Source organism: Camelus ferus, chromosome 3, assembly GCF_009834535.1.
Source record: "Camelus ferus isolate YT-003-E chromosome 3, BCGSAC_Cfer_1.0, whole genome shotgun sequence".
NCBI lineage: Eukaryota > Metazoa > Chordata > Mammalia > Artiodactyla > Camelidae > Camelus > Camelus ferus.
The window spans coordinates 92,425,079-92,439,644 of NC_045698.1; the positions used below are offsets into that span (position 1 = coordinate 92,425,079).

Below are 14,566 nucleotides of genomic sequence, written 5' to 3' on the forward strand. Positions count from 1 at the left end.
TTTGTCATACACGGTGACATCATAGGTTCTTGGGATTAGGATGTGGACATCTTGGGTGGCCATTATTCAACCCAGCAGAAAATCCTTTGGACCTCACATTTAAATGTATCAAGACTGATCACTTTTCACCACCTCCACTGGTGTCATCATCTCTTACCTGGATTATTTTAGTGGCCACATCTCTACACTATCTTCCATTATGCTCTTAACTGAGCAGCAGATCGACTCTCAAAATGTCAGATTATGTCACCCTCTTGATTAAAACACTCATAGTGGCTTGCTATCTCAGTGGACTTCCTTTAACCCTGACTTTGCACATCCCACTCTTCCCTTCATCACTCTACTCCAGCCCCACTGCCCTTCCCTCTGCTGCCAGAGCAGGAATCCCACTTGGCATTCAGATCTCAGATTCTGTTCACCTCTGGAGGGAGGAGCCACGTAACAAAGTCCTGCAGTTCCTCTGTCCTATGTAACCTGTAAATAGCTCTGACTATCTACAGCCCCCTGAACTTCTGATTGAAGTTGTTCGGCTTGCATATTGATGGTTGTTTTCCAAGCACCTAGACAGGTGACATTTGATGAGAAATGCACATGAATCTTCTTCGCCTTCCCCCTAAGTCTGACCACCTCTCCTAGAGCTGGGGAGTACGCAGAAGGCAGAGGGCTGTGTGTGTCAGGCTGTGCCCCAGCACCACAGTCCCGTCCCTCCCTCAGAGAGATGTACCTGGAGGACTTTCTGGGCTTGCACGTCTACCACGAGGACTCTGCTCAGCGCTGGCTGGGCCACGTAGATGTAGCGGTGCCTGACGTTCACGGCTGAAGCCCACTGGCAGGGCTGGGTGGCGCCTCCTTCCCTTTGAGGACAGATTTCTTCCTGTAGAGGAGACAGGCTGCCATGGGTCTTCTTAATCCTGTTCTCCCCACCATTTCTGGGTTCCCTCTCCCCTGATGCTCCCCCTCTCAGGCTCTTTTGCATCCACAGAGCACAGCACACATGCGTTCCTGCATCTCCAGCTTTTCCTTTCCGGTTCTGCTCATCTTTCACTTCCTCCTGCTCCTTCTAAGGCTGTCACTCTCCATCAGCAGCTGCCAGATCCATGTTCTTCCACTCTGGTGTGCTACCTCCTCCCTCTCCTCATCCCCATCCATCATGTAAAACACTTCTGTTAATGGCCAGACTCCTGAAAGACCTACACACTCTGTCTGCTGCCACACGTCCCACATGCTCCTTAATCTTCTGGCTTTAGTCCTCATCACAGAGCTGGCCGTGTTCTCACCAAGTTCCACGTAGACTTCTCAGTTACTAAATTAAACCTCCACCACCATTTAAATGAACCTGAGGCAATCTCTGACACTGTGTTGACTATCCGTCATTCTTTTCCCTCCTTCCTCTCCAGTGGCTGATCCTTCTCTGTCGCTCAGTCCTATCCCTTTGCTGATATGTAGAGCTAGAAGGCTCAGGGTTCACTCCTGGATGACTTCTCTCAACTCCACTGCCTTTGTTAATCTTTGTTAATCCAAACCTATGACTTTAAATACAGTCTATGTGCTTACAACTCCCAAATTTATATCTGTAGCTCAGCCAGCCTTCTTCTCTGAATTCCAGACTCACATAGCCCATGACTTAGCTCTACTTGGTTGTTTAATTTACATCTCAAACTTGTAAGTATAAAGTCAACTCTCAATGTTACTTACCATGACTGCTCATTCCATTAAAAAAAAAAAAAAAAAAAGGCAGCTCCCTTTTTACTTCCTTAGACCAAAACCTTTGAGGTCATCTTTACTCCACTTTTGCCGTGCACGCCCTCGGCCTTCATCCAATGCATCAAAAGGCCTTCGGCTTTACCTTCAACAATATATTCAGTGTAGAATGTAGTTTGGTACAGCCATTATGGAAAACAGTATGGAGATTCCTCAAAAAAAAACTAAAAATAGACTTACCATATGATCCAGCAATCCCGCTTCTGGGCATATATCCGGAGGGAATTCTAATTCTAAAAGACACCTGCACCCCAACGTTCATAGCAACACTATAGACAACAGCCAAGACATGGAAGCAACCTAAATGTCCATCAACAGATGACTGGATAAAGAAGTTGTGGTGTATTTATACACTAGAGTACTACTTAGCCATAAGAAAGAGTAAAATAACGCCATTTGCAGCAATTTAGGTAAGCCAGAAAGAGAAAGAAAAATACTATATGATAGCACTCATATGCGGAATTTAAAGCAAACAAAAAAAAGGACACTATGACCTTATCTACAAAACAAAAACAGACTCGCAGACATAGTAAACAATCATATGGTTACTGGGGAAAGTGGGTGGGAAGGGATAAATTTGAGAGTTTGAGATTTATAAACGCTAGCCACTATATATAAAAATAGATTTAAAAAGTTTCTTCTGTACAGCACAGGGAACTATGTTCAATATCTTGTAATAACATTTAATGAAAATGTATCTTGTAATAACATTTAATGAAAATGAATCTATGTATGTATATGCATGACTGGGACAGTGTGCTGTACACCAGAAACTGACACATTGTAACTGATGCTACTTCAATTAAAAAAAACATATATTCAGAATTGAACACTCTTACCACTTCTACCTCAGGCCACTGGGCTCAAGCCAAATCTGTCCTTTGAGTAATTGCTTGAGCATCCAGACTGTGCTCCTTGATTCCACAGAAACCACAGGGATCACTGTGAAATACAAGTTGGCTCAACTCCCTCCACCCCAGTAACAACCTTTCTCACTGAGAACAAGGTCCAAGTCTTACCTGAAGCCAACAAAGCCACAAGCGCTCTGGCTCCGGGACTCCTCTGACCCATCTCGGGCTTTTCTCTCCCTTTTCCACCCTCCCCGTGCAGGTGGCATGCCACCCTCATGCACCTGTGCATTGGTTGTTCCCCAGATGTCAACCTGGTTTATTTCCTCATGTCCTTCAGGTGTTGACTTAAGTGTCACCTTCTTGAGACACCCTCTCTAGCCTCACCTAGTTCAGTGCTGCCCCCTCCACCCTCACCTTGATGCACTTCTCATCTAGCACTTGACCTTCTGCCTTTGTCTACGTGGGTTTAGCGTTCTTTCTTTCACTAGATTGTAAGCTCCTTGAGAGCAGAAGCTCTTTGTTGGGCTCACTGCTAGATACTTAACACCTAGTAAAGTGCCTGACACAGAATTGGTGCTTAAGATATATTGTTAAGCTCCGTTCATTTCTTGCTTCCTTCCTATCAAGCCTTCCATCCGTCCATCTGCCAACCCATGAACCTACCTATCCATAGACTCAACTTCTTTCTTTCTTTCTTTCTTTCTCTCTTTTTCTTTTTTTCTCTTTCTCTCTCTCTTTCTTTTTTGTCTCTCTCTCTCTCTCTTCCTTCCTTTCCTTTTCTTTTTCTTTCCTTTCTCTCTCTCTCTCCCTTCCTCCCTCTGTTTCTTTCTCCCTTCCTCCCTCCCCATCCACCAACCCATCTATCTACCTACCTTTTTACCTAACTATTGATTGGTCCAGTCACACACCCTGTGATAAATTGATCTAACAATCCAACTCCCTATCCACCCACCAATTTTCCTGCCTTCCTCCCTTCCTCTCTCCTTCCTGATCAATTGATCTACCTACCTACGTATATACCTATAATCTATCTAACTTATATCCTATCTATCCACCCAGCCACCCACTTTTTGATCCATCTATCTGGGAACGTATCTCCCTATCCATCCTTCCTTTCTCTCGTTCCTTTCCAATCTAGCTAGCTAGCTAGCTAGCTACCAGGCTATCTCCCTCCCTCTCTGTCTTTTTACCTACCTATCCATTCATCCAGGCACACTCTTTGGATCCATACCTCTAGAAACCTACCTCACTCTTCCTTCCTTCCTTCAATCTATCAGCCTACCTATTATTAGCCTACCTATCCACCCACCCACCCATTATTCTGTTTCTTTACCTACCTATCAGTTCATCCAGGGACACACCTTTTGATACATCGATCTAGGAACCTACTACCCTATCCACCCACACAGCCACCTTTCCTTCCTTCCTTCCTCCTCCCTCTCTTCCATCTACCTCTTGCTTTCCCCCTATGTATCTATCTTTTAGCCTGCCTGCGCACCACGCACCCTCCTATTTATCTATCTCTTTACATACCTATCCGTTCGTCCAGGCACATGCACTTTGGATCCATACATATGGAAATCTACCTCACTATACTCATTCCTTCCTTCCTATCTACCTACTTACTTATCACCCACCCTCCTATTCTTTTTTTTAACCTGCCTTTCTTTCTGTCGCCTATTTATCACTCGCTTTCCCCTTCTGTCTCTCTCTGTGTATCTGTCTTTTATCCTGGCTGCGCAGCCACACATACTGCTATTTGTCTATCTCTTTACCTACCTATCCATTCGTCCAGGCACACGCACTTTGGATCCATCTTTCTTCCTATCTATGTATCAGCCTACCTATCCACCCACCCTCCTATTACTCTGTTTCTTTACCTACCTATCAGTTCATCCAGGAACACACCTTTTTATTTATCCATTTAGGAATCTACTACCCTATCCAGCCACCCACCTTTCTTTCTCCCTCTGTCTCTGTCTCTATGTATCTATCCTTTTAGCCTGCCTGCGCAGGCATGCATCCTCCTATTTGTTTCTTTACCTACCTATCCATTTGTCCAGGCACACACGCTTTAGATCCATACATCTAGAAACTTACCTCCCCACACTTCTATCTTTTTGTTTCTTTATGTACCTATCAATTCGTCCAGCCACACGCCTTTGGGTTCATCTATCTATGAACCTAAATCCCTATCCACCCGCCTTCTTTTCTTTCTCTCCCTCCCTCCCTCCCCATCCATCCACCCAGGAAGGAAAAAAACAACGTATTTCTTGATCTTACCTTTACGTCTTAAGTCTTTACTCCATTTGAGTTTATTTTTGTATATGGTATTAGAGAATCTTCTAGCAGTAGCTGTCCAGTTTTTTTCACACCGTTATTGAAGAAAGTGTCTTTTCTTCATTTTATATACTTGCAACCATTGTTTATGTTAACCATAAGTGAATGGGTTTATTTCTGGACTTTCTATCCTATTCCATTTATCTACATAAATGCCTCCACCATACTGTTTTGATTACTGTATCTTGTAGTATAAAGTACTTAAATGTAAGACCAGATATTATGAAAGTCCTAGAGGAAAACAAAGGCAGAACACTCTTGGACATAAATCGCACCAATATATTTCTTGAACCAGCTCATGGAGTAATGGAAATAAAAGCTAAAATAAACCAACGAGATGTCATTAAACGCTTTTGCACAGCTAACGATACCATCACTAAAAGAAAAAGAGAACCTACAGAATGGGAGAAGATATTTGCAAGTGATGTGACCAACAAGGGACTAATTTCCAAAATATCCTAACACCTTATACACCTTAATATCAGAAAAACAAGCAGCCCATTAAAAAATGTGCAGAAGACCTAAACAAACATCTCTCCAGAGGAGACATCCAGATGTCCAACAAGCACATGTAAAGATGCTCAACATCAGTAATTGTCAGAAAACTGCAGATCAAAACTACAGTGAAGTATCACCTCACACCAGCCAAAATGGCCATCAGTGAAAAGTCCACAAACAATAGATGCTGTAGAGGGTGTTGAGAATAGGGAACCCTCCTACACTGTTGGTGGGAGTAGTTTGGTGCAGCCACTATGGAGGACAGTATGGAGGCTCCTAAAAAAAACTGAGAATAGACTTACCATGTGATCCAGCACTCCTGGGGATATATCCAGAGAAAAATAAAATTCAAAAAGACACATGCCCTACAGTGTTCATAGCAGCACTATTTACAATAGCTTGGCCATCAAAACAACTCAACTGTCAATCAATAGATGACTGGATAAAGAAGATGTGATACATGTATACAAATGGAACATTACTCAGCCATAAAAAAGGATAAAATAATGACTTTTGCAGCAATATGGATGGACCTGAAGATTGTCATTCTAAGTGAACTAGGCCAGAAAGAGAAAGAAAAATGCCATATGATATATTATGTGGAATCTAAAAAAAAAAAAAAATGACACAAATGAACTACTTATTCAAGAAATCAATCATGTAAGTAACAAATAATATGTGTAAGCACATTTGACTGTCCTTTATGACTGGATTACCACATTCTGTTGATTCTTATTTTGTGGTTGGCTTTATTCCTTTGAGAATTATGTAAGTTTAAAAATCTAGAGCTAAAGCTGTAATCTTAGAAACAATGAGCAGTACATCTATGTAAACTAAAACAAAGTGCAGTATATTGTATATGTTGCATTTACATGGAATATAATGTATATGTGCAAACTGTAGTAATTCTACCTAATAAAACTGAAAAAGGGGGAAAAACACTAAAAATAGACTTACCGTATGATCCAACAGTCTCACTCCTGGGCATATATCCTTAGAAGAATATAATTCAAAAAGACACATGTACCCTAATGTTCACAGCAGCACTATATAGGGTAGCCAGGACATGGAAACAACTCAAATGTCAATCAACAGATGATTGGACAAAGAAGATGTGGGCTATACACATACACACAATGGAATACTACTCAGCCATAAAATAATTGCCATGTGAAGCAACATGGATGGACCTGGAGATTGTCATTCTAGGTGAAGTAAGCCAGAAAGAGAAAGAAAAATGCTGTATGATAGCACTTGTAAGTGGAATCTAAAAAAAAAAAGGACACAAATGAACTACTTTTTATTTGTAACTTAGATGATTGATTTCTTCAATATGTGTAAGCACAGCTGACTGTCCTTTATGACTGGATTACCACATTCTGTTGATTCTTATTTTGTGGTTGGCTTTATTCCTTTGCTAACTATGTAAATTTAAAAAGCTAAAGCTCTAGACTGTTCTTAGAAACAATGAACAGTACATATATGTAAAAAAAAAAAGATATTTTTTGAACAAATAAATGAGTGCAAAGGGGACCTTCTTTCCCCTTGTCTTCCATGATATACATTCTCATGTTTGTCATTCTGACTCTGGCCCGTCGCTGTCTCAGTCTTTGTGGTTCACCTTGGTCTTTCTGCCCCTTCACTGCTGATAATCCTCAGGGTTCTGTGCTAGTGCTCAACTCAAATCACTCACACCCACCTTTGGCGATCTCATCTGCCGTCCTAGCTTTAGCTGGTGCTCGCAGGTTAATGGTTCCCAGATCTTTGCTTTAGCTCAGAACCACCGTTTCCAGTTCCCATGTGGTCCTCTTATAGTCATCTCATACTCAACCATCCACACCTGACTTGTTCCTCACCTCCATCCCTGCTCTTCCTTCTGGGTCCTCATCAGCATCTGGTCAGCTAAGTTCAAAGCATCTTTGATTCTTCCTTCTCCTACACAACTCATCATCCTCACTGAGTCCTTCTCCTGTTCCACTGGCCACTCTCTATCATCACGTCTCATCCTCACAGTAACCCCAATCTGCATGTGGGAAAATGGAGGCTTAGAGGGGTTGAGTAACTGTTCTGAAGCCACTCAGCCTGCTGAGTGACAGCAGTGGGATCTGCACCCACCTGCACAGATCCTAGTTCTAAAGCCTGTCCCCTGACTTGTTAATCCTGCTGTTTCACGCTGGACAAAGTGGACATCTAGTCCAGCAGAGAGGCCGGAGATGCTCCAACCTCCTCCTCACTCAGCACTTTAGAAGGACGGTTAGTTCACCTTCCTGTGAGGTGTCTGGGCACTTTCTAGATGAGAACTCTGTTGCCGGGACTGTCCCACAGCTGATGGTGGTCTTGGGTTGCCTGAAATGCTGGCAGGACCCCTCCTACTGTGTCTTGTTCTAACTTCTTCAGAAAACTGAGCCCTGATTAGGATTTGAGAGACTTCCCCTGCAGGCTACCGGTTAGATTATTGCACATATATGAGATATTAGTGCCAATGTGCTGGGGTGCAATTATTCAAACCTAACTGCAAGAAATGAACTAGGACTACTCTTTCTGGATGGTTTCATGGCTCTCACATGGAGGGAAAACTCATCACAGGTAACACTTTTAGAAAATGATTAATTCAAATTAAGTAGCCTGGAAAAGAGCTGTTCCCAAGTTACAAATGTGAGAAATGCCAACAGTCCAAGATACACCAATAGCCAGCACAGCAATACAACAAACTTTTTGGAACTTGCCTGGGCCAAACCCACTTGCTCCATGAGCGCCAAGCCCATCACTGTTCCCCAGTTTATTCACTGTATGTCCTCAAGGAGAGGGCATGGGGGACTTCTAGGTGACCCTCCGATTAATGCCATAGTTCTATCCTCAAGTAGCTAGGGATTAGCAGAAGAGGTCAGACCTCGTGCAAGAAACCACCAACACAAGGCCAAGGGGATACCAGTGGGAGGCACAGAGCCATGGGTGGGGTGGGAAGGCCCAGCCGGGGACGCCTCCCGCCAGCTGGGTCTTGAGGGCTAGAGGGGTGTTCCTGCACCTGCTACCCGCAGTCGTTTCCCCTGCCTCTGCCCGCCACGTGTCATGTTGCCACTTTCTACTTGGCCTCTCTGTTCACAGCAGCTTTGATGCTCGGGGGGTTCACATGTTCATGTTCTCTCCTGTTTCCTGGGGTCTCTAAGCTCTAAAATCTACTCAGTTCTCCCATCTCACTGCCACTGGCTTAACCCAGGTCCCCAGCCTCCCTCACCTGGATAATTTCCACAGCCTCTTCCTCAACTTCTGTGCGTCCAGTGCAGCCCTTCTGATCACTGCCCTCACTGAGGCCCTGCACATGTTCCAAAGCACCCTGGCCGGGGCGTCCTGCACTTGAACTCCTTCAGTGCTTCCCGTCAGAACTCCTCAGCCCTGACCCTCACCTACTGTTGTCCTAAGTCTCAGGCCCTTCCCACATCCATTCGTCCTTCCTGGCATACACAGTACTTTTGGTTCCCTGAACGTGACGTGATGTTTTGTGTCTCTGTTCTCCGTGTTCATGGCATTTCCTCTGGAAACCCATCACCCATTCCCACTTGTTCTTCACAACTGAGCCCCAGGAGCCCTCTCTGACTCTGTCCTCCTCAGGTCTGGAGGGGCCGCTCTCAATGCTCCAGCGCTCCCTGCAGATCCTTCTAGCAGTACCTACTTGGCAGCTGCCTGTTCACGCCGCTGTCTCCGTCATTTGATTGTGAGCTTATGGAGGCCAGAAACCCATCAATCCTCCCTGGCCTCCCCTTGGGCTCAGTGTGTGGAAGTGGCCACTGCAGGAAGGAGTGACTTTAAACTCTCAGCCTCCTATGCTCCCTCCTCAGCCTTGGAACACATCTGGAAGCACACCACATACAGCAACTGGAATTTAAGAAATCAGGCGGCGCACGTGGTGAAAGACTGCCAGTCAGGATGCTGTGTGTGTGATGCGGACGAGCACCAGGCACAGACACTTACGTAGCTCATGAAGATCTTCTCCGTGGGTTTGAGGTGCCTCTGGATCTCACAGTCCACAGGGTGCAGGACGATAATGCCATCATCGGAGAAGACGTAGAACATGTTTCCCACGCTGAGGCCTGGGGGGAAGCAAAAACACAGCCGTGGTTATGCCCCTCCTAGCGCTGGTCCTCAGGCAGGGGTCACATGCCACGTGCAGCACACATGAAACCTGCAGGCACCGAGTGTAGGCCTGGTGGAGATGGGGTGCAGGAGATGAGCAGGCGGTGCACGGGGAGAAACTGCTCGTCCATGGAAGGCTCTGCAGTCCCCAGGCTGTCCCCCCAGACACGCACACCCGCTCTAGCTCAGCCAGGGCTGGCCATCAGCATGTTTTCAAATAAATGACAGCCTTGGCTCTGATACACATTTGACCTTTCCTGTTCTGTAAGGCAAAGCCACCCTTGGTCCTTGTCAACTAGTCAAATTAGAATGGATCACGTGATGCCAAAAAAGAAAGGCTTTGATTTTTAAAACACATTTCTGTACAGCACTGCTCCCTGGAGAGTGGGGGCGTCAGAAAGCTATTTCTGGTACTCCTTTGTCCATACCTGGCCAGTCTGCGCCAGTGAACCCCTTCCTTCAAGACGGTCTGCTCCAACCTCTGCCCCACCAGTTTCTCTGTGGCAGTCTCACGCCAGGTCCTGCCATCTGCCTGTACCCTGCCCCCCAACACCCTAGCCCAGGGCCATGGCTGTCTGGGGAGAAATCTCCTTAGACTAGCACAGAGGGACCTTGGGGACTAGCTGCTTCAGTCTCCTTATTTTAAAGATGAAGAAACTGAGGCCCAAGGAAGGGAGGGTCTTGGTTGAGGCCACTTGCCTTTGTGCCGAGCTGGGGTTGGACCCGTCCCCTCACCAGCCTCTCCTAGAAAAGGTAGACAGGGCACAAGGATGGGTAAGGTCCACAGTTCTCACCTTCCTCCCTCCCATCTTTCTTTTGAAGGTAGAATGTTGAAAAGATTTCTATGAATTCTAAGAAAATCACATACACAGAGCCAGACGAAGCCGGCCAGTGCCACGTCTTGGCTCCCACACAGCGGCCCGGCGATGGGATTTGGGGAGGTGGCACGCACTTACTCTGACCCCTGTGTCTTGGCCCCAGTAGGACCTTCTCTTCTGTACACTCTCACCAGGCCAACTTCTCTCTCTCTCAAACCTAAGGGCCAGAGTGGGTCAAAGTCCCTGCAAAACCACAGACCCCAGGAACAGCCTTGTGAGGTTCAGGGAAAATCAATAGCTGGAAGAACCAACATGAGACTGGGACGGGCCGCCGGGCACCCTAGGATTCCCACCGGGACCTATGCCGAGTGCTCCTGGGTGTTTCCAGCTTCTGAGAGGCTGGGGTATAGCTGTTCCCAGTGGCAGAAGCCCTCCTACCCAGAGCCCCTCTCAGCTTTTCACACCCTCCAGGGTCTCCTGCATTCTCTGCAGATCTGAACTTGGGGACTGGAGTCCCTTTGTAGGAAACTCCCCTGAGAAAACACCTTTTAAAGACGCAGAGCCAAAGCTCTCTGTGTGCACTGTGGCCCGGGAGCTGGGTTCAGGTGGCATCAAGGGACCACTGTCCATGATTAGCGGCTGTAGTTATGACCTGTCCTTCCGAGGATCCCTAAAGCCTATTGGCAGCAACTCGTTTTCCAGACTCTGCCTTTGTTTTGCTCCCAGACTTACAGTGTGAGCTTTAGTGCCTGACATTCAGGAAACTGCTCTGAGCGTGTGTATGCATGCACGTGGTAGATGGTAACAGCATGCGAAGTTCCTGAGGACAAAATAAGAGGAAATATGCTGGTTTTTAAAGGAGGCGATTTAGTGTTTAACCCCAAAATTGCATGGTGCATTCTGCCGCTTCTCATACTCCCCTCCCTCGCCACTGAGCTGGAGAATAAGGCACCTCTGGACTCTGGTGGAGGGGTTCAGAGCCAGGGTTGGGGTCCACAAATGCACATGTGCCCAGGCCCAGCCTCAGGTTCTTTAACCCAGTGCCCACATGTGCCCACTATGTTTTGAGCCATGTGACATTGTCAGTATCAGACCATTTTTGATATACAAAAATGGCAATTTTGTATGGCCCAACCTAATACCTAAAGATGGTTGGATAGATACAAATTTGAAAAACTATACCATTCATTTAAAAACTACGTGTAGATACACACTTACAGAAATCATGGTAGCTCTTTTCTTCAGCATTTCCTGGAAGCATACGCTAAATCCCAGCACCAACATCACCTCCTGTAAGAAGGTTTAAGGCCCTGATCGGACCAGGAACCCCTGCCAAGAAGTCTGTTTCAGTGGAGGTTGCAAACTAGCTTTAAATTGAAACTTTCCTTTTTAAGATCCTGGTGGTCTAACGTCCATTAAAGACACCAGCTGGTTTTAAATCTGCCTCTCAATGTGTGCCACTTGCATTTGACATGGACTTCCCCTGTCCCATCTGATTTGGCCCATGGACCCCACCTGGCACACTGCTTGATGTTGGGAAAAGCTGATGGTGGCTCATGGAAAGATGGCCTATCACAGAACCATGGACACACATGATCACAGGCACGACACAGAACAAGTAAGCATGGTACCTTCCTCTCGCCATAGAATGTTTGCAACTGCAGCATCAGAGAATTAGGAAAGCAGGAACGTGATTGAAGGAAGGAAAAAAAAGAAGAAAGCCACGTCAGAACCTTCATTGCAGTGATTCAGTTCATGCGCATCCTGGTGTCTAGTCCATCATGTACCGAATCTGCACCGCTCGTCACCTCAGCAACAGGACTGGGGAGAGGGACTCTGGAAGTGGACAAATGCTTCCAGGGCTCAGGACCCTTTTGGTTCCTACTCAGTCAGGTCCCAGGATCACAGAAGCTAAAGGGATTCTCCTCTTCTGTAAATGATAATGAGCGAGCAACATCTGTCCCAGATCTCCAGGATTATTTCCAGTAGCAAACAGATTTTCAACTAGGGTTTTCCTTAGGAAGACTATCAGATACTTCTGATTATCTCTCTTGATGATGAAGACTCAGGTCAGAGTCTTTGATCAAGGGGGAGAAATCATGCCCAAAACCCATGCCACTGAAATGACACCTACAGTGTCACTTAGGGACCAGTGACTACAAAGGAGAGCCCGCTTAGGGCCCCATGTGGCCAGTAATCCCCGGAGTAAAGTCACGTGTGCGGGAGTGCACAGGCCAGTTCCTGGGCCACGGCGGGATGGCAGCAGCTGGTGGGTGGATAGTGTGAACGGTTTTGTGGATGAGGGATGCAGCCAGTAGGAGGCAGAACTGGGGACAGGATATACAGGCTTCTTTGTGATCCTGGGTTCTGTCTGTGGTCCATGGAGTTTCCCTGTCTATGTTTCCAGAGTCATCTAGGTTGCCAGGGAAGGTCTACTCACCTCTGGCTACCCTCTCTCCCCAGCTTTGAGCACAGAAGCATATGATGTTCACCCCTGCCTTCCGGGGCTCACGGTTGGTGGCTGTGGCCCCTGCCACCCAGTATCCCCCAACCAGCTCAGTGAGGAGCTCAAAGGCAAGAGTGGACTCACGGGTCTTTCTAGCTGAGTCTTCAATGAAGAGTGAGGAAATATCTTCATCCACGCCCACTTCATTTTTGGCGATGCAGGTGTACGCCCCTGTGTCTTCATACCGAACACTGCCAATGTGGAGTTCGCTCCCGTTGGCTGTAGAAGGGACAGTGCTCAGGGTGGCTTGCTCAGCTGGGACCTCCACCCGCTTCCTCCTCTCTCCTCTCTATTGAGAGTGTTGAGGTTAACAATACAGCCCTTCGGCATGGCTGAGGGCAGCCAGTAACCCTAATATATGTCCAGGAAGGGCTGGAACAGCTGAAAGGAATTGCAGGTGACCTGGGACCGAACTGACCGGTCTCATCATTGTGCTCAGAAAGCCTGTAAGATCTGTGTGAGTCCAGAGAGCAGGAAAAGTGGGGGAGACCTTTGCTCCTCAAATATCTGATGTAGAAACAAATCACTCCTTTCAGTTCCATTTCTGAGGAGAGTCTCACATGCAACTTGATGCGAATAGCAGCACAGAGACAGCAAGCGGGGCTCTTACCTAAAAGGGAGAGCTGTTTTGACATCTGGGTTGAGACATCCATGCCATTTTTCAGCCAAGAGATTCTGGGCATAGGAATGCCCTCTGCGTGACATCTCAGGCTGGCCGCCACCCCAGGCTCCTGTGCTTGGGTCTCTGGATAGACGCGGATGACTGGTGGCACTGTGGGTGACAGTCAGTGCTGGTAAGGAGAGGCCTTTACCTGCCTCCAGCCCATTGGTCCAACCCTGAGACCCTGCCCAGAGGGCTGAACCGAGAGGCAACTCTGGAGTTCTCTTTGTAACCAGCTTGCAGTCATCCTGCAGCAACTCACGCCCTGAAAGGAAGGGCTATAAAATGGATGGCAGGCAATAAACACATCAGGCTTTGTGCCCTGTAATTCATGGCTTTCATCATTATTCTAAATATGATCAGAAAGACATCCAAATATTTAAGGCTGTTCAGCTGCTACACGTAAAGAGCAATAACCGCTGAAATTTATTTCTAAATGCATAAAATTCAGATATATTATTTCTGTTATCAGAAAGCCACGGGACAGGGGCTTAATTTCTTGCAGGAAGTGCTTCACAAGGCACTTATGGGTACTGACTGGCAGGGCTACTAATTCCATCACTGCTCTGGGGAAGCCCGCTGATCTTCCGGGGGTCATGTTTATTTCTCCACTTCTCACCCCCTGGAACATGGGTGAAGGCAGGTGGGCCTCCTTGGCTCTTGACTCAGCTGGGGGCCCTGGCAGTCAGGTTCGGGGCTGGGATGTGACCCGGCCCACTCATCAGATGAGCACAGTGGGCCACGCATCAGCACCCTCCGCGGAGCTCTGGCCTTTCTTATGTGGGCTGTCTGTGGGCAGGGACGTGGAAGGAGTGAGGAATGTCTGAAGAATCTTCCCTCCTACCCCCAGATCTGGGCCCAGGAAATTAAAAACAGTATCACTTTCAGTGGAATTGAAGACTCTTACTTGTTCATGCATTTTACTCTACATACTTCCAAAAAAGGGTTAGCGACAGCTTACGTAAAGGCACCCACCCGCACATTAAACTAAACAAAAACA

The 14,566-nt window shown here is 46.7% G+C and overlaps 1 protein-coding gene across 3 annotated transcripts in view; it reads right to left on the reverse strand.

Moving 5' to 3' along the window:
• Positions 1-14,566, reverse strand: part of FSTL4 (follistatin like 4) — a 379,618-nt gene that overhangs the window by 18,503 nt on the left and 346,549 nt on the right. The window contains exons 9-13 of one of the 3 annotated variants that reach the window (XM_032476732.1): positions 13,516-13,677; positions 12,990-13,124; positions 12,031-12,057; positions 9,420-9,538; positions 725-874 (exon numbers count right to left, since the gene is read on the reverse strand). In XM_032476732.1, the coding sequence (XP_032332623.1) occupies positions 725-874; positions 9,420-9,538; positions 12,031-12,057; positions 12,990-13,124; positions 13,516-13,677 (593 nt within the window). The remainder of the gene's footprint in view (positions 1-724; positions 875-9,419; positions 9,539-12,030; positions 12,058-12,989; positions 13,125-13,515; positions 13,678-14,566) is intronic. The other 2 variants (XM_032476733.1, XM_032476734.1) reach the window with 2 other exon arrangements.